This window comes from Taeniopygia guttata, chromosome 21, assembly GCF_048771995.1.
Source record: "Taeniopygia guttata chromosome 21, bTaeGut7.mat, whole genome shotgun sequence".
NCBI lineage: Eukaryota > Metazoa > Chordata > Aves > Passeriformes > Estrildidae > Taeniopygia > Taeniopygia guttata.
Window position 1 is genome coordinate 6,401,129 of NC_133046.1, and position 26,907 is coordinate 6,428,035.

At 50.8% G+C, this 26,907-nt stretch overlaps 1 protein-coding gene across 1 annotated transcript in view; it reads right to left on the reverse strand.

The window, feature by feature from the left end:
* Positions 1-5,653: 5,653 nt before the first annotated feature.
* IFFO2 (intermediate filament family orphan 2) overlaps positions 5,654-26,907 on the reverse strand; it is a 43,403-nt gene continuing 22,149 nt past the window's right edge. The window contains exons 2-9 of the mRNA XM_072917475.1: positions 22,718-22,778; positions 22,288-22,383; positions 19,195-19,335; positions 17,338-17,480; positions 12,884-13,004; positions 9,677-9,766; positions 8,943-9,073; positions 5,654-6,605 (exon numbers count right to left, since the gene is read on the reverse strand). Of these exons, the coding sequence (XP_072773576.1) occupies positions 6,500-6,605; positions 8,943-9,073; positions 9,677-9,766; positions 12,884-13,004; positions 17,338-17,480; positions 19,195-19,335; positions 22,288-22,383; positions 22,718-22,778 (889 nt within the window). The 3' untranslated portion in view covers positions 5,654-6,499. The remainder of the gene's footprint in view (positions 6,606-8,942; positions 9,074-9,676; positions 9,767-12,883; positions 13,005-17,337; positions 17,481-19,194; positions 19,336-22,287; positions 22,384-22,717; positions 22,779-26,907) is intronic.

The window sequence follows — 26,907 nt, forward strand, 5'->3', positions numbered from 1 at the left end:
TTTCAAGAGCAGCAGCTGAAGGACCCTGATTTTGAGGGCAGTTTGGGCTATTTTATGACCCCAAATCACCTGGGCTGGGCGGATTTTGGGAAACGAGGATGGTCCCTCCCTCCTCAGAGCCAAATCCTTTTGCTTTATAGAGGCGTTTTCCACCCCAAGAATTACCACGCAGAGCCGTTCAACCAGGAGTTTGGTATTTATTTTATAGTTTTTTGTGGTTTTTATTGTCACCGGAGACCGACTGGGACGTTTCATGGGCAGCTCCTGCCCCTGGGGTCCGGCAGGACGGAGGGGTGGGGCGGGCTGGGCACAGCTGGACACACCTGGACACAGCTGGACACAGCTGGACACCGCTGGACACTGGCTGGACACACCTGGACACAGCTGGACACCACAGCAGCACACGGAGAGCCACCAGCAGACCTGTGAGAGGGCGGTGGGGTCGGTTTTGGCACTAAAAAAAGGAAAACGGAGCAAATCCGCCGAGCTCGGAGGAGGCCGCGTGGTTCTGGTGGTTCTGGCTCTGGCTGAGGGAGTTCTCAGGGCTCCTCCGGACGTGGATTGGATTCTCGAAGCGTTTCCTGGTCCCAAATCCACTGGTGGTGTCCCATTCCAGCTGCTGCAGGTTCCCAGCACAGAATTCCAGCCCCAGAGGCCGGGACTGGGTCATCCTCTGGCCTTTCCCCTCCTGGGATCATCCAACAGCATCATCAGTTCAGTCTTTTCCATTAAAATTAGCTAATATACAGAATATAAAGCACAATATTTACACGGGGACGGTAACCAGGGGCATTCTCACACCATCAGCAGTTCGTTGTCGTGGGGATAAAAGAAACTCTTAAGTGACCTAAAGAGGAATCGACAAGAAGTGACACAGCAGGAGGGAAGAGGCATCAATACCCCGCACTCGAACATGATAAATAATAAATAATCTTTTTTGGCTGAAGGTCGCTACATGTACTTTAACCACAGGAAGGTGTTTCAGGGACTGGGTTGTGAGTTTTTTGGTGAAACCAGGTCACAGCAAGGAGTGTGTTTTAGTGACTGAGGTTGGACTGCCCTCAAAGCCTCTGCAATAAAACACAAATTTGGGGGTTTGGGGGTGGCAGTCTGGGCAGCTCCAGCGGGTTTGTGGCACCGTGGTCTGGGCTGCTCTGCCACAGAGATGACAGCGGTGTGAAGCCACCCCGGGGGTTGTTTTAAGCTTTAACATCAGCATTTCCCAAAAAAAGACAAGCACCCCCTCCCCAGTGCTTCACTGTTGGAGTGCCTCAGATTAGGGGAATGGTGATTCTGCAATCAAACACCCACATCGAAACACAATTTGTTGCTCCTTCAAAAGAGAAGCTCTGAAAGGCTCCTGCAAACGCAGAAGGGCCTGAGGACAGCGAAGTTGCACAAAAACAGACAGAAAGGGGAGGCTCAAGTGCTTCCCCACTGCTGTGCCAAAGCCTGGGCCAGGGAGAAGGGCTGGCATCCCATTCCCACGGAGAATTTGGCAGGCAGGGAGCAGCTCCCAGCTCACCTCTGCTGTTATTCCCACCAGGAATAACCTGCTGCCTCGCTGGTAATTTTGTTTCTTAGCTAAAACTCAAACAGCACAAATTACATCCCGCTAAAAAAACTTAAAACCCAGCGTTTGGGTGGCAACCCCGAAAGCACAGAGCTCCAAAAGGAGAAAAACCCCAAAAGTCCTCGAGCCAAAGGTGGAAAATCCTCCCTGGGGTGTTCCTGCCTCCTGGAAGTGCTGGGATGTCTTAATTTAGCCGGGATAAATCCTTCCTTAAACACTCAGCTCTAAAATGAAGCACTCGAAGGTGAAACCTCACAGCTCTGCAGCTCTTCCAACACAAACATCCCGGATTCCCAGAGCCAAGGGAAACACGGGAGCGGCTCCGGGAGCACCCTGCTCGTGGTTCTGCTGGCAGCAATGAGCACGGAAAAGAAAATTAATATTATTTCCCTTCAGAAGCAGCTCTGGATGCATATTCAGGCAGGATTCCCATCTGTTGTTTGGTTTTGTTGAGTTAATCCAAATTTCTACAGGTACGAATATTATTTATATTTAATTTTTATATTCTCCAGGCTGAGGCAGAGTTTAACCCCTGTCCTGCCGTGCTCCAGGAGGTCCTGACCCTTTCCAGGAGTATCCTCCCAGTTGGGGAAAGGGAATAAAAGCACAGGGAAGGGAATAAAATCACAGCAACAATTCTGCAGAGGCAGAAGAGATGCTGAACCTGCAGCCTCCCCTGTGAGTGCTCCACAGCCAAACCTGTCCTGGTTATTTCCACATTGACTCTTGGAACCATCAGAGAATTTGGGGGTCCCATAGAGCAGAAGAGACTTTACAAGGGAACAATTGCATCTGCCAACAGAAATCTGTTTGCACTTTAAAAACCTCTGATAAAAATAGAATATATACTGTGTTTTTATAAATAGATTACACATTTAGCTTAGATGAGTTTCATTACATTCCCCCCCAAACATTTTTTTTAAAATAATTTTGCTTTTTTTCCTTGTGTGAACTAAGATGATAATCACTAAGTCTTTGAAAAAAATGTTTGTACCACATTATTCTTTAAAACATTTGTACCACGTTATTCTTTGGACATTTTTGAACAACATGCATCCACAAACTGCCATTTGTTTACTGAAAACATTTTTGTACAAACCCAGTTTAGGAATTTGATCTATTATTACACTGCTAGCGAGCAAAAAAATTTGCTTCCTTGAAATCCCCTTTTAAAAAATGAGAAACAATGAGGAGGATTTTCTGACTGTAAATCTAAAAAAGTGTCAATATGACACCGCATTAAGAATAGAAAACAAAAATAAAGTATTTACAGCTTTACAAAGGAAAAAAGAAAGAGGTCATCAAGATCATTTCCAGCATTTTTACAATTAAATTCCTTTTTTTTTTTTTTCTCTGGCAAGCTTTGATCTGGTTTCTGGAGCGGTGCCACACACACGGAGCAGGAGCAGCAGCACGGCCGGACTTGGAACCAACGACCTCCCAAGGACCAACCCCAGCTGCCCCCAAAAGGCTGGTCCAGCCTAAATGAAAATAAACCCGACCCCGAGTACGAAAACACCTTTTCTTCTTTAAAAATGGATTACATGTGGTTACAAGAAAGACACCGACACCCATGGGAACCTCTACTGTCCTACACATCACCACCATGCACATGAGTTCTACACCCTCTACTACACCCCACACCCCTCTCACCCACCCCACTGTGGGTGCTCCTGCCCACCCCACACCCCAATTCCAGCTGCGGGAATTCCCTCAGCACCCACTGTGGGTGCTCCTGCCCACCCTACACCCCAATTCCTGCTGTGGGAATTCCCTCAGCACCCACTGTGGGTGTTCCTGCCCACCCCACACCCCAATTCCAGCTGCGGGAATTCCCTCAGCACCCACTGTGGGTGCTCCTGCCCACCCCACATCCCAATTCCTGCTGTGGGAATTCCCTGAGCACCCACTGTGGGTGCTCCTGCCCACCCCACACCCCAATTCCTGCTGTGGGAATTCCCTGCCCTCAGCACCCACTGTGGGTGCTCCTGCCCACCCCACACCCCAATTCCTGCTGTGGGAATTCCCTCAGCACCCACTGTGGGTGCTCCTGCCCACCCTACACCCCAATTCCTGCTGTGGGAATTCCCTGCCCTCAGCACAACAGCTCCTGGGTTTGGGAACACTCAGCCTCTTTGCTACCTCAGTTTTAATGAAAAATAACAAACCCAGAGTGGAAGGGCAGCACGACCCCGACAGCGGCTGGGGCTGTGGTGCCAGGAGCATTTCGGGGTGAGGGGAGCCAGGGGCAGCTCCGGGAGCGATCCCGGTGAGGGGAGCCAGAGGCAGCTCCGGGAGTGATCCCAGCAGGAATGGAGCCAGGAAGGGAGCCAGGGGCAGCTCCAGGAGCGATCCCAGCAGGAAGGGAGCCAGGAAGGGAGCCAGGGGCAGCTCCAGGAGCGATCCCGGTGAGAGGAGCCAGGGACAGGCTCCAGGAGCGATCCCGGTGAGGGGATCCAGGGGCAGCTCTGGGAGCAATCCCGGCAGGAATGGAGCCAGGGACAGCTCCAGGAGCGATCCCGGCAGGAATGGAGCCAGGAAGGGAGCCAGGGACAGGCTCCAGGAGCTGATTCACTGTGCTGAGCAATGCCTGCCCCGGCCACTGAAGCATCACAGACATCCAGACATAGCAGATGCTCCCTCAGCCTCAGGAGAGGCTCCTCGGGAGCAGCTGAAGTTCAAAACCCTTCAAACCCTTTCAAATTGTAGATTTTAAACATGCAGTCCCAGCCCAAAAAATACCCCAAATCCCACCCCCCCCACACACACCCCCAGCTTGCAGCCCTAGCGAACATCACATTTACCACTTTGGCCACCTAAGAAATAACAGGAATGAGCACTTTGGAATGAGGTTTCTCTTCCAGAGAAAAGTTATCTACATTTACAGGACAGACCAGGCTTTGGGAAGCCCCTCACCCCAGGATCCAAGGTTGAGCATTGCCACCAGTGAGGACACCACAGGAATACCCCTGGACCCACGGGCTGGGACAGAAGCCATCAGCTATGGCTCGTGCCCTGCACACTGTGGATGCTGATGGATCCTGGAAAAGGCAGGGAGCTCGCTGGCCGTGTCCAGGCAGGAGATGGAGCTGACAGCCAGGCAGCAGCACAGGAGGGGAAACATTCCCGTGCTCCACCAGGACCCCCTGACTGAGGAGTTCCCACCAGGAATGAGCCCTTTTCCAAGAGACCTGTGCTCGTTATGGAATGGAGCAGCACGGATCTGCACTGGCTGCTTGCTTCTCCTGCAACTCCAGACATCCAGAGGCTTGGGAACACCATTCAGGAAGCTCCCAGGATTGGTCACTTTGCCTTTCCCTACCACTGAGAGGGTGCAGAAATCGGGATTTTCCCTGTCCAGCCCTAGCACTGCTCCTGCACAGCAGTTCCCAATCTTCCTGGCAGGCAAAACAAACACATTTGGTATTTATTCTGAGTTCCAACCACTGCTAAACCCCACAGCTGGCTTTGGGCAGTATCAACTACGTTCTCAATCTTGGTTTAAAAACAAACAAGAAGTTATTGGCTGAGGTTTATACCCTGTTTTTACCTGGCTGAGGGGCTACAATTCCCACTCTAACTGTGGAGAGCTCAGTGGGGCTGGGGTTTCCTCAGCCACCACCGCGTGATCCAACTTTGATGCTGCTTCTCCTGGGTAAAAATGCAGAAAGATGGGCAAAGCCAAGGTGTTGCCACTTTCTCACAGAGAAAGCACGTGGCTGTTCCTCCCCAGTTCTAGGGCAGCAGCACTTTGGGATTCAGTTTACTACGCCCTAAAAAGGATTACAGCATTTCCCAGTGCTCAGCCTTCCCCAAGAACAGTGCTCTGGACCTCTCCCAAAGTCCTGTCTCCAGCCCACACCTAGGTCAGTTTATCCTGATGCTTCACCTACCCCACTCTACACATCATGGAAGCAGCATAAATGGAGTTATCTCTGCCAGCAAAGGAAATTCTGCAAACTCTAAAAAAAAAACCCTGAAAAACGACACAAACCAGGGCTGACCCCCCTCCTAATCCACCACTGGAAACAAAGGCATTGTGATACAACATTCCACCTCAAAAGAAGCTCTACAGACATCTAAGTGTGCAAATGTGGGTTTAGCTTTCCTTTTCCCAAGGGATAACTGTAGCCCAAGAAGGACCAAACATTCCATATAAATAAGGCGAGCTTTTTTTGTTGTTTTTGCATAGAAGTTACTTAGTGATAGTCCCCCCCCAGTGACCCCTCCTGTGCCCCCCAGCTTTGCCACCGAGCTGAGTCCTGCTCCTCCAGCTCCTGCAGTCCAGAAGAAACCTTGGACACATCCCAAAGGCTCCCTCACCCCAAAAGGTGGGATGAAGAAAACCCAATGAATTTTGTAGAACTGCTTCACCCTGCAAGCTGTCTCCAAACCCGCTGTTATTTTTAAACATTTGCAGTTCAATTTGGAGGCAATTCTTTTTCTTTTTTTCTTGTGCCAGACATTGGTAATTGCACCACAATTGTCTTGGTTTTGCTGCTCTTTTTGCCAATGTTGCTTTTGCCAATCAGTGCAGCAGCTCAATAAAACCAGCAGCTTATTGAAGTACCCAGAGCCTCTGCAGCACCATCCTCTGCTGCCACCAGCTTTGGTTGTTTGTTTTTTTTTTTTTAATAATATATTTTATAAAAACACCTGCTATTAATATTCCACTGGAGCTCAAAGTGGCTCAGCTTGGGGCAAAGGCACAATTAAAACACGGTGTTTCCTACAGGACTCTGCATTCATGGTTTGTAGAACAATAGAAATGTACAGCACCAATCCTTGGCTGGGAGGGGATGTGTGTAGGAATGAGTCCTCAGAGTCCCTCTGAGGGGGCTCTCGAGTCTTTCACCTTTCCCCCAGCAATTGGTTTGGAATCTTCTCTCTCCATCTTGCCCTTGACTGGGATGCTCCCACTTGCTATCAGCTGACCATGGGCTCCACGTCCGTCTCTCTGTCCAAGTCATCCTGAATTTCGTCTGTGTTTCCTGAGTCACTGCTGGCTACCGAGCTGGGGGATGGGGAATTCCTGCAGGGAAAGGTGCAGCCCAAAAGTTACATATCCGTCACAGAAGGAAGAAAAAAAGTCTTACAAGAAAAGAGTCACTTTTCCTTCCCAATACTATTTAAAAACCCCTTTATTAACATTTAACACTGGCATTCCCAAGCTATGCAAAAAACCCTTTAATAAAATAATAAAATAAATACCAGCCCACCCCACCCATCCCCTACACAAACACAGAGGCTGGCCCAGGTTTACTGATGGGGATGGCTCAGCTTTACTCTCAGCATCCCTAATACCCAGAGCCCCGAAAATTGAAAGTTTATCATCTTGTTCTACCGGGGTTGAGCAAGAGATAAGAGAAATCCCTCATAGTGTAAGGTTCTTAACTCATGAGAAGATTAAAAAAACAAGTTTTTAATGTAAGTCCAGAGTCGAGATTTAATTTGGGGTTTTAAGAGCTCCAAATCTGAGATGTTGAAGACTGCAGGTCCAGCTGAGCTGGAGCTCCCTGTGTTTAGGAGCAGGTGCTGAAGCCTTGGGGCTGTGCCAAGGAACAGGAGCCCACACTCTGCTGCAGGCCCCCTCTCAGGGCTGATCTGGGTCACAAGATGCTCCAAAGGACAAGGCCATCAAGTGACAGCGCTGCCTTTAGCCCAAGCTGGCAGAAACTGATGCCTTAAGTTTTCTTTTGTATTTCTCAGATTCTGTGTGGCATTAGTGTGTAACTCTGAACTTCACACAGAGTGTTAGCAAATTCTCTTCACAGTTTAGTCAGAAAAAACAATCGTTTTCCAGCCCCAGAACCAAGAGGAACTTATTGCAGCTTCAGGCCCCAGAAAGTGTGAACAAAAGCAAACTGGGAGAATGTGACTTCATTACCTGAAGCTGTAAGAGGACAATTAACCCACAATGTGCAAATGGACTAAACTTGTAAAAGTGTGAAAACTCATGACCCCTGGTCCATCTTGGCTGTAGTCACAGCCAGGCTCTTGCACTGCCCAAGGTGTATCTTTGAAGGCCTTTCAATAAATCCCTACTTTATTCCTTTAACTCTGCCTAGCCTCTGTCCTAGGTGCCCTCTCCAGGGGGGGATGTGCTGGTTTTCAGCTTCTTTCTCTGCCTCTGTCAAGGTCAGGATTGAAGGCACTCGAGATGTAGTTCATGCTCAGACTCGGGTGTTTATTATTTCTTATCCATGTTACAGTCCACAGCACTGAGTTCTGCAGTCCTTCACCAACAAGGCACAAAATGGCCAATTACCTTTCTCTACAAGGCCTTTTAAGGCTAAACTATCCAATTGAGAAATGACACCTAAATTATTTTCACTTTTAACCAAATAACTAATCCCTCCAAGTCTGCAATGCGGGCTTTTCTGTCCAGTTACAAAATACCACCCAAACCCATGAAGAAGAAGGTGAAGATGAAGGTGAAGAGGAAGGTGAAGAAGAAGGTGAAGAAGAAGAAAGTAAAGAAGAAGGACCAGCCTCCACCCTAAAACCTCCATCTTGCTCCATATATATTACTATATTCTAAAACCCCAAACTCTCAAGTTTTCCACCCTGTGATATTACACACTTCTAACCAACCACACACCCATAATCCCAATTATTTTGGAAGCCTTCTCCAGGGCCTCGGGTCATTGCAGTGCTCTCCTGGGGGTCAGAGCCTGTCAGCACAGAAAGGCTGAAATTCCCAGCTGTGGGAATCCAGGGCTTCCCTCTGGCTGCCCTGGGACCCTGGCAGGGGTCAGGAACCCCCTGGACAGAGCCCCCAGAGACACTGGCTGTGATCTCTGTCCATGGAAAAGAGTTTTCAATCTTACAGGATGAATTACAAGCTCTGAGTGTTTGATATCAGTAATAATTAAGTGTGACATGGGTGCAAAAGTAAAATTTTAGGTTTCTAGATTAGGGGTTCAAAGGGGACAAGATGGAGGAATTGGGTGTGCCTTGTCCTTTTCCTCCTTCTTCATGCCCTCCATGTTTCACTGTGGTGTTGGCATTTTTCTGTTGGTTCAGGCTGGGGACACACTGTCCAATGTAGGTGACAGATATTGGCACGTTATTGTAAATCCAGCACAGGTAGTTTCTGGTATTTAATGTTTGTACCATCCCACTGAGGGCAGAGCCCCACACGCTGCCCTGCAGGACAGAGCTGCGGCAGGGCAGCAGAACATGGTAGAGATAAACAGAATAAACAACCTTGAAACAGCACAGACCAATTATGGCTTCTGCTTTGGCAGCGGGGCTGACAGACAGAGACTGTCTACAATCTCAGAATCACCAATACCCACAGATTCCGACACCCAGCAGCCAGAACTCCAGCAGGAAGGAGCTCCTGGGGCAGCAGAGGAGCCCTTACCTGTCAGCTGAGCCCTTGATGAGCCTCCTGCAGGTCTCCATCTGCACGTCCAGGCCCCGTTTCATGCTGCACATCTCCATGTACTCGTGCAGGTGCCGGTTCATGTCGCTCTTGGCTGTGGCCAGTTCCAGCTGGGGCAAAGGAGAGCAAAGGAATCAGCTTCAGGGGAGGAGCAATCCTGGTTTCCCTGCACTTCTCACCCTGCCTCAGCTGCCCAGAGCCCACCCAAACAGCCCACAGTGCACCTTTCACCTCACTGCTCCTTACTGCCAAAGCATTCCTGAGCCCAGGAAGGGCAATGGGAGCCTCTGATGGTTCTGAACAGCCCTGCAGGGCTTTTCCTGCTCTTGGCACCTTGTTTGTCAACAGGCAGCAATTAATGAAAGCACTTCCAGGCAGGACAGAGATTTTGAGAAGCTCCTGTGAGGGCACGTCCTGGGAAGCACTTCCCAGGGTGAGGGTGGACATGCAGAACAAAGGGGGGGAAAAAAGAATAAGAGTGTTTTATTCCCTTTGTTCTGCAGGTTCTCTCTCCACAGCCTCAGATTTATGCTCAGTGCTGAAGTATGGAGCAATAATAGCCCAGAGAATGGCATTTAGGAAAATCCCCAGGGCACTCCAGAGGGAAATGCCTTTGCATTCTTGGATGTATGGACATTCCTGCTTCCCTCTGGGGCACCCCAGAGCACAGCCTGTGCTGTGTCCATCCATCAGGAACAACTCCCCTTCCTCACCTCTATCTGCCCTATTGTCTCCTGGTATTCCTTGTCTCTCGTTTTGAAGAACGACTCTGTCTCGTGGATCAAGTTTCCCAGGTTTTCTTCCTGCAGGGGAAAGGAGGACACAAACAATTAGCAAGGAAATAAAGGACTTCAGGAGTGAACTGAAGATTTTATTTAACCTCCCCTGGAAATGCAGGTTGTTGTGTTCCTTTTTTGCACTGATTTTTTAAAGACATTTTTTTCATAGGCTAGGGATATTCTTCTTCAATCTGGAATACCAGGAAAACATTTCTGTGCCACGACCACAGCTCTGGACACAAAAGGCAAGGTCTGACCAAGGCTCCAGCAATTAAACCTGTGCAGCTGCTGCATTCCACAGCACCAACCCCCTGGATTTTCCTGAGCCTTTCACAGCCTGATCACACTTGGACAGACTGGAATTGCTCTCCAGCCATGAAACTTTTCATTTTCCCTACACTGACCACAGTGCTACTCACAGCTTTGCACTGGAATTCTCATTTCCCAGTTACAGATCATCACTCTCCAGTGCACACACGGATTCCCACTGGAATTCCTGCACTGCTGGACAAAGCAGGAACAAATGTTATCCCACAGGAAAGCTCCTCCTTTGGACTGACAGCACAGTCTGCACTCCCAAACACACAGAGCTGTTCTGTGCTGCCCAAAAAGGCACCACAATGTCACTGCTCCCTCTTACAAGTCTTCAGCCACCTCCGTTCTCCATTAAAAATTATCCTCAAATTAACACAACGGCACCAATGAGTGTTAATGGGGTTTCCATGCTCTGGCCACATCTGTGGCAGATTTCCTGGTACCCACACCAGGCTACCCAGCCTGGAGTTACAAGAATCATCCCGCTGATCCTTTTATATGCAGAAGAGCTTTAAGGAGGAAGGTCATGAAAGAAGGTGGTGAGGGCAGCGTGTAAGAACTTGAAAGGAATAAAACCCACGGAAGGAAGATTCAGGCATGTAAAGCACATGTTAAAGAGCAGGCACAGCCGGAGCAGTCTTTATTCTGAACCTCCATCTACAAGCCAAATCTACCCTTTCCTTGTATAATTTTCATTTAGAAGGATTTAAGCTTCTTAAAATCTTTAGAGTTTCCCCGCGCGGGGCCTGGGCTCGGCGCTATTGCTGCGCTTAGCCAGGCACGCCCGGGTATGCAAATCAGCTGTCATTAATTCCTGCTCCTCGTTATCACCCTGCCGCTCTCCTCCCCTGGTTATCATCGCTGCCGCTCTCTGCTCCGCTCTCGGTGCGGTTTCTGCAGCCCCAGCAGTTCCCAGTAATCCCCGGAGGCTCCTCCAGCTCCGGATGGATGATCCAGGAGCGGGGAGGCGGAACACGCCCTGGCAGCCAGCACCAGACACCGTCCCCAGGCTGCTGCCTCAGCATCTTCCAGGCTGGGGGGCGGCGGGATCACCTCCCAGCTCCCACCTCCCAGCCTGTGCCGCTCAGGGAGGCAGTGACACGGCCATTCCCAGCCACTCCATCGTTCCCGGGCTGTTCCCTGCCATTCCATCATTCCCGGGCTGTTCCCTGCCATTCCCAGCCACTCCATCATTCCCAGGCTGTTCCCTGCCATTCCCAACCATTCCATAATTCCCGGGCTATTCCCTGCCATTCCCAGCCATTCCACTATTCCCGGGCTGTTCCCAGCCATTCCCAGTCACTCCATCATTCCCAGGCTGTTCCCTGCCATTCCCAACCATTCCCAGCCACTCCATCATTCCCAGGATATTCCCTGCCATTCCCAGCCACTCCATCATTCCCAGGCTATTCCCTGCCATTCCATCATTCCCAGACTGTTCCCTGCCATTCCCAGCCATTCCATCATTCCCAGACCGTTCCCAACCATTCCCAGCCATTCCATCATTCCCTGCCAGTCCCAGCAACTCCCAGCCCGTTCCCAGACTTTTCCATGCCATTCCCAGTAATTTCCTGCCATACCCAGTACATCCACAGCCACTCCCAGCCTGTTCCCAGCCATTCCCAGACTGTTCCCTGCCATTCCCAACCATTCCCAGCCACTCCATAATTCCCAGGCTGTTCCCTGCCATTCCCAGCCATTCCATCATTCCCTGCCAGTCCCAGCAACTCCCAGTCCCTTCCCAGACTTTTCCATGCAATTCCCAGCCCCGTTCCCTGCCAGTCCATCCACAGCCACTCCCAGACTGTTCCCAGCCATTCCCAGCCTGTTCCCTGCCATTCCCAGCCCATTCCCAGCCATTCCCAGCCCATTCCCAGACTGTTCCTAGCCCATTCCCAGCCCATTCCCAGCCCGTTCCCTGCCATTCCCAGCCTATTCCCTGTCATTCCCAGCCCGTTCCCTGCCATTCCCAGCCCGTTCCTTGCCGTTCCCAGCCTGTTCCCTACCATTCCCAGCCTGTTCCCTGCAGTTTCCAGACTGTTCCTAGCCCATTCCCTGCCATTCCCAGACTGTTCCCTGCCATTCCCAACCATTCCCAGCCCATTCCCTGCCATTCCCAGCCCGTTCTTTGCCATTCCCAGACTGTTCCTAGCCCATTCCCAGCCATTCCCACCCCATTCCCAGCCTGTTCCCAGCCATTCCCAGCCCATTCCCAGCCCTCTCCAGGCTGGTTTAAGAAGGCTCTGCAGTGCCTGGATTAGCTGTCTTTCCCAGGATTTTAGGATTAAAAGGAAGCCGTTCATTATCCAGCACTGCCAGCAGATCCCCACTGACTGGGCAGAGGGAAGCACAAGTTTCACAGGTCCAGAGGATTCCTGAGGCTTCCTGTGGTCCTGCACACTTCCAGGGATGGAGCAGCCACAGCTTCTTCCCTGGGCACCCCCACCCTCACAGGGAAGGATTTTTTTCTTAATATCAAATCTAAATCTCCTTCCTGTCAGCCCAGAGCTTTAGGGAAAGCTCTAAAGGGTGACAGATTCCCTGATGCTCCTGGAATGGACACCTTGGATCCTCCACCTCTCACTCAGTATTTTAAATAATCAGTCTGAAGGAGCCAAGGAAGTAAAGTTTGGCCAATAAAGTGATTGCACAGACTGCAACTCAACCACAGAGGGGAAGCATTAAGAGGATTTTAAAATCAAAGTCAGTTTGTGTGGCAAACCAGATCACCAGTCAAACACCCACAGGCTGAAATGGCTGTAAAGGAGTCGCTGAGGAAGAGTTTCTGCAAAGAAGAGTTGGAGAAAATAACGGGAATGAACTCACCTCTCCTTGGAGGTCAATGGAGGGGTTGCAGTTGGTGAAGTCTTCCCACAGCAGCAGCGTTTCCTCGTTCTCCTCCCACGTTAAACTGTCACAGTCGTCATCGAAATCAAAGGTTTCCCGGCTGAGAGAACAAACAGGCATTAACCAAAGCACTCCAGCAGTCCTTTAATTAATTGTCTAGAAAAATGGGCTGTGAGAGCTGAATGAGGGGACAATGCAGCGGCTGGAAATCCTCACAGCTTTTACAAACAGCCTGTGCCACTGCCCAGTCCCCTCTCTGCTGGGCTCTCTGCCACCCCAGGGCAGCATAAAAGATCCTTGTTGGAGCTGCTGCTCCGAGCACAAGGCCTGGCTCTGCCCTCCAGATGGAGCTCACAGTAGCTTCCCCTGTTTGCAAAACCACAGAAATGTTCGGAGCTGTTCTTTCCTCCGAAGGAAAGGAGCCCAGACACAGCCCGGGCGATGCCACAAGGCTCAGAGGCCGCGAGGATTTCACGGGGGGGTTCAGCCAAGGGGTCCTGCAGCCCTTGGAACACACTGGATGATGAAAAGGCTGAGCCCCCAAGCTGTGCAGGGCACACAGACACTGCAGCTGAGCTGTGCAGGGCACACAGACACTGCAGCTGAGCTGTGCAGGGCACACAGACACCGTGCAGGGCACACAGACACTGCAGCTGAGCCATGCAGGGCACACAGACACTGCAGCTGAGCTGTGCAGGGCACACAGACACTGCAGCTGAGCTGTGCAGGGCACACAGACACTGCAGCTGAGCTGTGCAGGGCACACAGACACTGCAGCTGAGCCGTGCAGGGCACACAGACACTGCAGCTGAGCCATGCAGGGCACACAGACACTGCAGCTGAGCTGTGCAGGGCACACAGACACTGCTGCAGCCCCTGAGCTGTGCAGGGCACACAGACACTGCAGCTGAGCTGTGCAGGGCACACAGACACTGCAGCTGAGCCATGCAGGGCACACAGACACTGCTGCAGCCCCTGAGCTGTGCAGGGCACACAGACACTGCAGCTGAGCTGTGCAGGGCACACAGACACTGCAGCTGAGCTGTGCAGGGCACACAGACACTGCAGCTGAGCTGTGCAGGGCACACAGACACCACTGCTGAGCTGTGCAGGGCACACAGACACCGTGCAGGACACACAGACACTGCAGCTGAGCTGTGCAGGGCACACAGACACTGCAGCTGAGCTGTGCAGGGCACACAGACACCACTGCTGAGCTGTGCAGGGCACACAGACACTGCAGCTGAGCTGTGCAGGCACACAGACACTGCAGCTGAGCTGTGCAGGCACACAGACACTGCAGCTGAGCTGTGCAGGGCACACAGACACTGCAGCTGAGCTGTGCAGGGCACACAGACACTGCAGCTGAGCTGTGCAGGGCACACAGACACCACTGCTGAGCTGTGCAGGGCACACAGACACTGCAGCTGAGCTGTGCAGGCACACAGACACTGCAGCTGAGCTGTGCAGGGCACACAGACACCACTGCTGAGCTGTGCAGGGCACACAGACACCGTGCAGGACACACAGACACTGCAGCTGAGCTGTGCAGGCACACAGACACTGCAGCTGAGCTGTGCAGGCACACAGACACTGCAGCTGAGCTGTGCAGGACACACAGACACTGCAGTGGAGCTGTGCAGGGCACACAGACACTGCAGCTGAGCTGTGCAGGGCACACAGACACTGCAGCAGAGCTGTGCAGGGCACACAGACACCGCAGCTGAGCTGTGCAGGGCACACAGACACTGCAGCTGAGCTGTGCAGGGCACACAGACGCTGCAGCTGAGCTGTGCAGGGCACACAGACGCTGCAGCTGAGCTGTGCAGGGCACACAGACACCGCAGCTGAGCTGTGCAGGGCACACAGACACTGCAGCTGAGCCGTGCAGGGCACACAGACACTGCAGCTGAGCTGTGCAGGCACACAGACACTGCAGCTGAGCCGTGCAGGGCACACAGACACCGCTGCAGTGCTGAGGGCAGAGCACACAGGCAGCAGTGGCCTTTCACACCCTTATCTGCTCAAACCTTGTGCAATAAAGGAAAGTTGCACAGAGCAGTAGCTGCTCCTCATCCTGCTTAAGGGGCCCTGACAAAGAGCTGGAATTTCTCCCTAAGCAGCCTGGATTCCAAGCTGATGTATTTTTATGGCTTTAGTTCACTTCCTCTGAGCTGATACCATCTCAGGAAAGAGCCTGATGCTGTTCCTGGAGGCTGCAGAGCTTGGCAAGGGACAGGAGGTTTGTGTGGATCAGCAGCACTGCAAAAATGTCATTTAAAACACTTGGACACTTATGATTGTGCCTTTTGCAATTCCACTTCTTTTTCCATGACCTGTCCTGGTCAGAGAGCACAAAGGCTCCTGCACTGACCTCACACAAAACCCACTGCAGTTCAGATTTTGTGCCGCTTAATTATTTAAACTTAAGTTCATTACAGCTAAAAAGCAAGTTATTTTGTTTTTGTTAATGATACCAGCTCCTCTATCTATTTCTAAGCTATTATTTTCCACTTCACAAAGACCCCAAGCCCATCCCCAATGAGCCACCAACACTTTCACCCCAGCTTGATAAAACAAGGCTCCTGTAGCACTTTGTGCCACAGGTAACAGGACCTCGAGATAAGAATTTCATTAGCAGGACCAAAAACAACTGGGTATCACAGGGCAGGTTTGGGAACAAAATTAAAACCTCAATGCACGACCAACCTAGCAGGTACATTTTAACTTCTTGCTTTTTTAAAAAAACCCACACACTGCCTGCTGTCACACTGAATGTAGCAGTGGAGAAGTCAAAAATCTGTATTTATTACACTGATTGTTACTGAGGGCCTAAAGACATCTGAAAGGAGCCCTAACAAGGGGGATCATCCACAGCTTTGGCAAAAACCATCCATCCCACACAGGGAATTGAGGCAGAAAGGAGGAAATGCTCCCCTGAAACAGAACTCCTTGCAGTGTCTGACAGCACAGGAGGAGCTGGTGGTGCCCAGACCATCCCCACACAATCCCTGTCCTGCCCTGGGTGGAAAAGCCCTGGGAGCTCTGCTCTCTGCTGCCACTGCAGGAGCTGGCAAGGGACCTGTGGGAATCCAGGGCTTCCCTCTGGCTGCCCTGGGACCCTGGCAGGGGTCAGGAACCCCCCTGGACAGAGCCCCCAGAGACACTGGCTGTGATCTCTGTCCATGGAAAAGAGTTTTCAATCTTACAGGATGAATTACCAGCTCTGAGTGTTTGATATAAGTGATAATTAAGTGTGGCACGGGTGCAAAAGTAAAATTTTAGGATTCTAGATAAGTAGTCCAAAGGGGACAAGATGGAGGAAATTGGGTGTGTCTTGTCCTTTTCTCCTTCTTCATGCCCTCCATGTTTCACTGTGGTGTTGGCATTTTTCTGTTGGTTCAGGCTGGGGACACACTGTCCAACGTAGGTGACAGATATTGGCACGTTATTGTAAATCCAGCACAGGTAGTTTGTGGTATTTAATGTTTGTACCATCCCACTGAGGGCAGAGCCCCACACGCTGCCCTGCAGGACAGAGCTGCGGCAGGGCAGCAGAACATGTTAGAGATAAACAGAATAAACAACCTTGAAACCAGCACAGACCAATTATGGCTTCTGCTTTGGCAGCGGGGCTGACAGACAGAGACTTTCTACAATCTGGGGATCATCAATACCTCAATTCCGACAGGGACCCAGCCCCAGGATGCTGCTCGGGGCTCTTCTCTGCCAGAAGAGAACAGCAGAGAGCCCAAAAAGCCTCCCCAGGCCCTGATGGGAGAAGGGGACACAAGGCACACCTCCAGCCACCTCCCTGAACTGCTCAGAGCAGCACAACGTGCTGAGAGTCCCTCCTGGGCTGCTACCAACTTCCTTCCTGGGAGGAATTTGGTTTGGGGTAAAGCTTTGCTTTGGGGTAAAGTTTTAGGCAAAAAGATTTAGTTTAGGGATAAAACTTTAGGTAAAATAAGCTCCAGTTCATCCAGTGTGACTTTGCAGCAACAGAGCTGACAACACCAACATTCCTGATGTCTATAAACTGCTGTCCACTGACCTTACAGACAGATTCACCACTCCCCATTTCCCTGCAGCCCAACTCAAAAACATCCTAAAAATCTTGAGAGGTTTGTATCCACCCCAAGCTGAGCTTTCAGTTCCAATTCTATCCAGCCAAGCAGCAGCAAACCCTATAAATCAAATATTCAGCCCAACATGCAGAACAGACTCCTGGTTTTGACCCTTTTTCATTGTGTTTTCCTTCTTTTGCAACAACCCAGGATAGCAAAATCGATTTGTATTTTTTATATCCCCGAGGAGGGACCGAGGGAGGAGGCGAAATGTGATAATTTTATTTGAACTTCCCCAAAGCCTCCTGGCAGCTCAGAGATTGCAGCTCAGGCTGCCTGTCAGGAGCAGCTGCCCGGGGTACTCACAGCTGGTTGAACATCCTCTTCATCTCATCGGTGATGTTGAGGGAGCAGCTGACCTCATCATCCGAGAACCTCCCGTTGTCCGCGTCCTGCTCCGACAGCTCCTCGTCCGACGGCAGCTTCCGCTCCTTCTTCTTGGAAGCCACCTGGGGTGGGGAGAGCAGCAGTGACCGCAGGGCTTGGGAGGGGAATGGGGTGGGAGGAGAGGAGAGGAGTCAGGGCAGAGAGGGCCTGGCTGCCCAGCAGCTCTGGGATTCGGGAATTCCCTGCGGTGCAGGAGCACGGGAAGCAGCTGGGGAGAGCAAAGCGAGCTGCAGGCTGCCAGAGCCCCGGGGACCTTCGTGGGCTCACAGGCCAGAGCCATGCAGAGCCTGGGATGAGCCAGGGAAAGGCTGGGATGAGCCAGGGAAAGGCTGGGATGAGCCAGGGCAAAGCACAAGGGGCAGCAGTGCCTGGGCAGAGAGCAGTGACAGAACTCTCCCTCTCCTGCCACCACCACAGGTGTGGCCTCCAGCACAGAACCCCAGCAAGGAACAGACAGGAAGCCTTTCCAAGAGAGCTTTTATTCCAGGGAGGAATTTCCAGAGAGCCTTTATTCCAGGGAGGAGTTTCCAGAGAGCCTTTGTTCCAGGGCCAGCTCCACCCCAGCAGCAGCAGCAGATTGAGAATCCTCAGCACACAAGAAGGGTTGGCTGAGCCATGGAAAAGCCTGGACAGCCCCCAAGAAATGAAGTTCAGGGAACTCAAGGGCCACAGAGGGAACCCCCAGAGGATCCCAGAGGGCTGGGAACACACAGGATGCTCCCAGATCCCAGAGGATCCCAGAGGGTTGGGAACACAGGATGCTCCCAGCTGGTGCCAGAACCTCAAACACACAATCCACTCCCAACCTACAGCAGTTTTCCCTTTTCTTGGCACACAGACCAGCCCTTGTTGGTCTTGTTCTCCAAGGTGTCGTCCTCCTGCTCATTTTAACCCCTGCAGGCCTGACCAGGAGTGTGCTCTGCAGTCACCTCTGAGCAGAAAGACTCAGCAATTCTCCTCAGAGACAAGAAGGAGGCACTGGCATCATACAGTGGCTCAACTTGCCAGAGGAATAATTCTCTGAGGAAGTTTGAGTCTTTTGGGGAACACAAGGGGAAAAAACCATCAAACATTCCTACAGCTTCACCAGCAGAGCCCACAAGGATCCTTTACAGTGTTTCTGGACAGCACTTAGCATACTGTGTGCTATCAGTATACACAGAAAAGCATCAGATTTACTGAAAGCCTGAACAAGACACATTCAGATGGAAGCAGAAGGAAGGTGGGTTCATCAGAGCTGAAACTGCAGTTGTGACAACACCATCTGCACTGGGAGTGACAACCTTGGCCCAGGCAGAGCTGTCCAGGAGCTTTTGGAGCAAATTAAAGGACTTTCCTTCGAGCTCCAGGGAGCTCCAAGGAAAGCAACTGGAGCAGCCAGAGCTCACCATCACAGAAATGTTATTTCTGGCCACAGAGCTCGAGCCAGAAATAAGAACATTCAGATGACAGTTCCACGAGCTTAAAACCTGTCACTTGTGAAGGAACAAATGGGAGGGAGGAATTATACAAACCTAGACCCTGTAACACTGTTTTTTTTCCCTGCATTCAGTGCAGACTAGCATCAGACTCACAGCACAGCTTAAAGATCATCCTGGGACTCCTTTTTTGTTCAACTCTCTGGACTTTGTGCTCCTGCTGCTGCAGCAGAGCTACCCTGACAGACAGCGGGGGAAATGCGGAGAGAGAGTTCAAGAAAAGGCAAATGACCTGGACCACATTGCTCAGCACTGCTCCCTCCTGCCCTGCCCTATGGAAAATTCAGGGCCTAATCACCTGGAAAATCTTGGAAACGTCTTCCGAGTTGCGCTGCTGCGCGACATCGCACAGCTTGGCCGTGATATCGATTCGGCGGCAGATGTCCATGTCCACCTTCATGGCCTTTTCTTGGATCTTTGTGTCCAGGTCTGTCATGGGCTGCAGGAAGGACAGCAGGGATTATCTTCTATTATTAGACAGTTCAGGCAAGAAGAGATACCCCACAGTATCTCTGGAACCCCAGGCCACACCAGTGTCAAACATCACACCCTGTTCTCGGGCAGTCTCGGGACTCCACAGCTCAGCCCTGATTCCAACAAGGTTCCAACTCAGAGGGATTTGCCACTAAAAAAAGCTGTACCCACCCCAAAACAGCTGCTCAGTGTGGCAAGGGGAGCCTCGGTGGCTCAGGAACAGGGGGAACAATGGAACGCCCAGAGAAGCTGAGGAAGTGCTCAAGCTGGGCTTGGAGCAGCCTGGGATAGAGGAAGGAGTCCCTGCCCAGGCAGGGGATGGGACTGGATTGTCCTGAAGGTCTCTTCCATCCCAAACCATCCTGGGATTCCATAAATAACACCTTAAAAATGGAGAGCACCCCTCTGTGCAGAGCAGAGTGAAATGTAAATCCTGGTGAGGGTTCAACACTTCTTTCAGACACAAAAGGTGTGTCTGCACAGAGAAGCTGCTGTTCAACCAGAATCCAGACCCCACTGCCACTGCACACAGAGCATGGAACCAGCAAATTGTGACTGGATCCAAGGAGATCCATGAAAACCTTGGCACAGAGAACACTCCTCACTGGCACTAACCTGGCTTCCAGCCCAGCTAAAGCTCTGCATGAAAATTTCTGCGTGAAAAATACTGTCTCGGAGTAGCTCTAATTTCTGAGATACTCCCACTCAGACAGAACATCTGGCTCCTTGTGGAGGAAGAAACATTATAAAACCCCAAAGCTTATTTTCCATCCTAGTTGAGACTTGCTCTCCTGGACAGTTCCACTCCTAAGCAATGCTTCCACCTGGGACACAAAAGTGGAAAACCCTTTGCAGACCACTCTTAAACAACAAATCCCCTTTCCAAGAGGAAACCTTTGGGCTTTTTGTTGGTTTGGTTTGCTTTTTCCCACCATTTTTAGTTTTAAATTATTACAGAGTCTTCTCCAAGGCCCTGTGAACCATCTCTAAAGTCTGAGTCTAAAGTCTGAGTCTTCTCCAGCCCCTGTGAACCACCTTTGGAGTTTGAGGGGTTTTTTTTGGTTTAAATTTTTACACAGAGTCTTCTCCAGCCACTGTGAACCACCTTTGGAGTTTGAGGGTTTTTTTTGGTTTAAATTTTTACACAGAGTCTTCTCCAGCCCCTGTGAACCACCTTTATAGAGTTTGAAGGGGTTTTTTTTGTTGGGTTTTTTTGTTTGGTTGGTTTTTTTTTGTTTAAATTCTTACACAGAGTCTTCTCCAGCCCCTGTGAACCACCTTTGCAGATTTGTGTTTGCCAGACACTCTGAGGACAATAAATCTCTCGACACAATCTCATCCACTGAGCTGCTGATCCTTATCTGCAGGAAGGAAAGAGCCACGTGCCAACATTCTGCACTTCTCTCTTCTAAATATTTGCCCAGTGAGGTTCCAAACAAGCACTCCCAGTGCTTTCCTCTGTTCCCTCATCCCTCAAAGCCTGCCCAGAGCACTTTCCCTGAGCCCAGGAGGATGTTTGCCTGCAGCAGCACCTCCCTCTCTGCACACACAGCAGCTCAGCTCCTGGCTGAATGAAGTCAGGCCCCAGCCTGAGCAGCCTCTCCCCTCCAGGCTCGAACCCAGCACGGCCACCCTTGATTAACCACCACAAGGACACACAGCTAATTGCCAAATTTCCCATGAGCAGATCTAGCGGCCCTGAGAGAATGGATTTGACACCTGGGAGCGGGTTCTGCAGGTTTCTGTGAAGTCAGGAGAAGGCTGTTGTGTGCAAAAATTACAGAATAAATCAGCGTAACAGGGTTTATTCCTCAGACAAGTGGCTTCAGCACTACCTCAGACTTACTGAGAAAGGCACCTTAATATTTACCTGGCTTATCTTTCCAGATACCTGCATGATCTCACTACTAAATAAAAGAATTTTATCCAGGCAGGGCCTAAAAGATCCTCTGGCTTTGAAGAGAACTCAGTATCTAATCAGACATGAGGCAATTCCTGAGAAAACAAGACTTTTTCTTTTTTTTTTTTTAAACCATGAGGTTGAACCAGCCCTGGAAGCAAAGCCAATACCTGAACCAGGATTCAAATTTCCAGAGTTCATTAAGGGAATGCTTATTCCTCCCTGGGAGGGCGTGAGGTCCTGGCAGAGGTGCCCAGAGCAGCTGTGGCTGCCCAGGATCCCTGGCAGAGCCCAAGGCCAGGTTGGACAGGGCTTGGAGCAGCCTAGGACTGTGGAAGGTGTCCCTGCCATGGCAGGGGTGGCACAGGATGATCTTTAAGCTCCTTCCAACCCAAACCAGTCCATGATTCCATACAACTTGTTCCTTTAGGAACAGGATTTTTTTTTGCATGACTCGAGGCAAAGTCCCCATGCCAGCAGCTCCTGGAGCTGCCCAGTGCTCAGAGCTGCTCCCCAGTCTGGGACTGCCCAGAGCAGCACTCAGAGCTGCTCCCCAGTCTGGGACTGCTCAGAGCTGCTCCCCAGTCTGGGACTGCTCAGAGCTGCTCCCCAGTCTGGGACTGTTCACAGCCTGCTCAGAGCTGCTCCCCAGTCTGGGACTGCCCAGAGCAGAGCTCAGAGCTGCTCCCCAGTCTGGGACTGCCCAGAGCAGTGCTCAGAGCTGCTCCCCAGTCTGGGACCTTTCCAACCCTTTTCTCCCAGATCCGAGGCTGCCCAGCAGCTGTGGGGAAGGGAGGGGAGGGCAGAGTCCTGGTTATGGGTAAGCAGCAGTTAATGCATCTCCACACAGACCAGACAGGAAGCAGGGAAGGGGGATCTGTCTGATGCATTAGATCCCAGCAGCCATCACTAATTACACAGCAGCACTTGCTAATTACACAGCAGCACTCCTAATCACCTGGCTGGGGTCGAAGCCATGTGCAGGACACACACCCACAGAGGGCCCTCTGTACTTACATCACTCATCAGACCCTTAAAGACCACCAGCTCTGCTTTCAGCCTCTCAATCTTCTCATTCAGCTCCTCCTGGAGAGCTTCTGCTTCCTGGGCCTCCTGCAAGGAAGAACACCCGGGAGGTGAGAGGGGAGAGCCCACCAAGCTCCTCACCCAGCTGAGCAGGCTGCTTAAAAAGGGGGTTACAATGGAACTGAATTCTTTAGTGAAATTTAATTGTTACCATCTGTTGTAAATTCCACTCCCTCCTCCCACTTTGTCACAAACTTTGTCACAAATTTCATAATTTCCTGCTCCAGCTTCCCAGCATTAGCACTGTCCTCTACAGCAGCACAGCTGCTCCAGCCAGAAGGTAAATTTTTAATTCAAAGACAAATAAAATGCTGAGCAGCACGAGGAGAGGCGTAGAAAACCCAAAGTGCCCAAACCTCACCTCTCTCAAGGTTTCCACTATGGACTCCAGGCTCATCCTTCTCGTCAGCTCCTCCTCCCATCTGAAAGACAAGATGTGCAAATTGTTAATTACAGAGAAAAGTGGGTTTTCCCCTCAGAATCACAAGAGTTCTGATGGCTGTGGGAGGATGACGGTTCCTGGAAATGCAGAGCAGATGGTCTCCCTCAGACCAGAACAGGGAGTCTGTGAGGGAAGGAAAGCTGTCTCCACTTTTACTGGGATCAGCATTCCTCCTGCTCTCACACACAACAGAATCAGGGAATCACAGAGCTTTGGGCTGGGAGGGACCTCGAAGATCCCATTCCAGGATCCATCCAGTCAAAGATCACCTTCCACTATCCCAAGGTGCTCCAGCCTGGCCTTGGACACTTCCAGGGATTCAGGGGCAGCCTCAGCACCTCTGGGCAGCCTGTGCCAAGCCCCACCCCCACAGGGAACAATTTCTTCCTCATTTCTAACCTAAATTTCCCTTCTTTCAGTTCATTTGATATTTGGCTGCAAATAAGGTGGGAAGTTTTCGGTCCAGAAACAATCAGGGAAGTTAAGTCTTACAATCTCCCAGTTCAGTCCGAGCAGTCCATATGTTTCTGTGCCTTCTGTATCCAAATCCTCACTCATCTCCATGTCCCTGTCACTTCCCAGCCCACAAACTGCCAGGAGAACCCTCCAACAAGTCCCTGAGTGCTGGGGGTGGCAGGGAAGGAGACAGAGCTGAAATTGGTTAATTAAAGCTCACACAGTGCCTGAGGTCACTAGTGGGGCTCTGAGCAGCCTGGTCTGTGGAAGGGAGTGAAACAAGATGGCTTTAAGCTTGCTTCCAACCCAAATTGTTCTGGGCTCCTACAATTATTTTTTTAAGTGTTAAAAAAAAAGAAAAAAAATCTGGTTTTGAGCACTGAAACCCTTTACAGCAAACCCAGAATCTGACAACTTTAACTGGAAAGATTCTGGAAGAATGCTGATACACATCCATAGACATGGACATGGTTTGAGCTTGGCAGGAGAGGGAAGCCAAGTTTGTGCCCCTCTCTGAACGGGCACCAGTGCCACCCCAGACCTGCCTGTCTGTTGGGACAACAGGAATTACCCTCCTGGAAAAGAAACTTTGGATACCACAAATCAAAAATCACCCCATGTGAACAGACTCTCCATGTACCATCACAACCATTTATGTTGCTACTTCAACACTTCTCCGAGTTCAGCTGGAACTGTGAGGCCAGAAATCCACGGAATCAAAGAAAACAGTGGTTAAATCCACCAAAATGCACAGATTCACCCCGTTTTCCAAGGCACAGAGCAGGTGGGGAGGGATGGAAGGACACATTCCCACCCCAGCCACTCGTCCCTGCTGCTGGGGGGCAGGAACACCCAGCACAGCAACCTGGGAGAGCTGCATTTGTGCAGGAGGACTTGTTGTGCATCTTTTTACCAGCATTGACTCACTGCCAAGCAGAGGAAAATATTTAGGCTGGAATTTGCATTTGTCACTAAACGTTGCAGCTCGGGTTTCCATGCCCTGGGTGGGTTTTGTACTAATTACATGTGCATTGCTATAAAAATAGCAACTTTGCCTTTCACATTCTAGTATCAGAGGCAGGAAGGTGAAATTAATTAAAGCAGGCAATTATATTGGCAATCTGTGAGCTGCTTCTCCTGTTACAGGGCAATCGTCCCTCCTGCCTCTGCTGCCAGTGGTGGATGGGAGTCGAGCAAACACTGCAAAAATTGATCTGCTGCTTCTCAGGGTTTGAACTCCTGGGAGAGGGATCCTGGCTGCATCCAGCCCTCGGGCTGAGTTCTTGCCTCCTCACCGTGCCTTCTGCAGAGGGAGGGAGGGAGGGATTTTTGGAGAACGTCATCCCTGCGTTTTCCCTGACTCTGCCAAAAGCCGGGAGAGAGGATTCCAGTTCCTCCCCAGCAGGTCAGCCACGGCAGCTGCCAGAATTACACATCCCAAATCTGCTCAGACCAACCTTCCTCGTCCTGCAGGGATCCCAGCAGCTCCAGTTCTTTGCTTTGTGCCTTTTGCAGAGATTTACAGCCCCAATTCCTGCTCAGCAAACCCAAACCCTCTCTTCAGGAGAGGGGGAAAAGGCGCCACCTTCCTCACACCCTCCCATAGTCCCTGTGTTTCTCTTAATTACAGCAGCAATAAAACCGTCAGGTGATTTTTAATCAGTTCTAACCACTTTTTAACCAGATTTTTTTAAAGTTCCTGCCTGACTGAAGGGAATTTTCACAGGTCTGGCAAGGAGGGTCCTGCTAACCATTAATATCAAATTCTTAACCCCAGAGCACATTCCTCCCACCCACCACCAAGCTGATTAACCTCATCTACCAGCTCAAAATGCCAATCTTACTTTCCCCTCACACTTAAACCTTGGGAGAATATTCACAGTGAGGAGAGGAAGGAGCCAGGCAGGAAGGAAAGGGATGACAATGGAGAGGAGGATTAATTGTGCATCTCAACTTCCAGGGAGGTGAGACAATAAGAAGATTGCTCATTCTGTGATCACCCTGTGTTTGCTGCAGCACACCTGACTTTAAAGGGACCTTGGCAGCTGTGCTGCTGCACATTCCCAAAATCCAGGAGTCAGGGCACTGAGAGGATGCTAATTATGGCTCTGCTGCCTTTATTATTCACCACACTCCATGATTCTCATGGTCATTCATATTAATCAGTATTTCTCTGCTCAGTTGGTCAGAGGAGCCTTCCACAAACTGTAATCCCAGCAGGCTGTGGATGCCCTCTGCTCCCTGGCAGACAGAACGGGGGATGCAGCCCAAAACACCCACAGAAGGACTGACAGCTTCAGGAGCTGCCTCCATCCCCAGGGAGAGGGAAGCACCTCCTGAAGAAGCAGCACTGCACAGCAGCAGCTCCCTGATCCCTGAGGGTCCCTTCCAGCCCAGGAGATCCCACAATTCTGCAATACCCAAAAGGGAAATGGCTGGAAAACCAGCAGCCTTCCCACTGCAGCAGGATATGAACCGCTGCTGCTCCCCAAACACACTTTATTTCTTGGCTCACATGCAGCAGCTGCAATGGTTTCCAGCTGCATCCAAAAATCCTGTTTCTGACTCAGAAGCATTGCCATCCAAAGCTCCCAGACTTTGGGGCTTTTTATTACATTTTTAGTTATTTCTTCTAAAAAAAGATCAGCAACATAAATTTGTTCATGCCTAAACCAGGCTTTTTTTTCTTTTTTTTCCCTTCTTTCCCACCTTCCAAGGACGTGTCAGTTCCATCCAGCCGCAAATAAAGGGCAAGCCTGACTCTTCTGAAGCCCTTTTTTTCCCAGATGTGACACATCACATTCTCACATTCCAGGGCCATTCTGTCACTCCTGCGGGCTGGCTCAGCCCTGCCTCACGTCTGGGAGGAGAACAAAGGACACGCGGCTCTCTGCGAAGGATACCGGGCAAACAAAGCACGGAGCTTCGAGCAGAGCTGGTTTCCAGCTTCTCTGCTGCTTCAGTGTGCGGGTCTGGGCTCCGTGTTATGGGGTGCTGAGCTCTCTGCACAGAGCAGGGACACAAAACAATTCCTGCTCCAGCTGGGACCGAGGACAATGACCCAAATCTCAGCCCAGGAGCACAAACACCGTGGGCTGGAGAGAGAAAAACAAGGATGGGACAGCCGGGCTGGAGCTGGAATGGGACAATGAACTCCAAGGTGCCAATGGAGCAGAACTGACCAAAGTGGGAGACCCTGTGAGCGGCTCTCCATTTGGGTTCATTTTGGGTGCATTTTGGGGCCATTTTGGTTCATCTTGGGTTCATTTTGGGGTCATTGTGGGTCCGTCTTGGGTTCATTTTGGTTCATTTTGTGACTATTTGGGTCCGTCTTGGGTTCATTTTGGGACCATTTTGTGTCCATTTTGGTTCATTTTGGGACCATTTTGGGACCATTTTGGTTCATCTTGGGTTCACTTTGTGACCATTTTGGGTCCATCTTGCGTTCATTTTGGGACCATTTTGGGTCCATTTTAGTTCATTTTGTGACCATTTTGGTTCATCTTTGCTTCATTTTGGGACTATTTTGGTTCATCTTGGGTTCATTTTGGGACCATTTGGGTCCATCTTGGGTTCATTTTGGGACCATTTTGGTTCATCTTGGGTTCATTTTGGTCCATCTTGGGTGCAGCCCTGGCTGGGCTCTTGCGCTG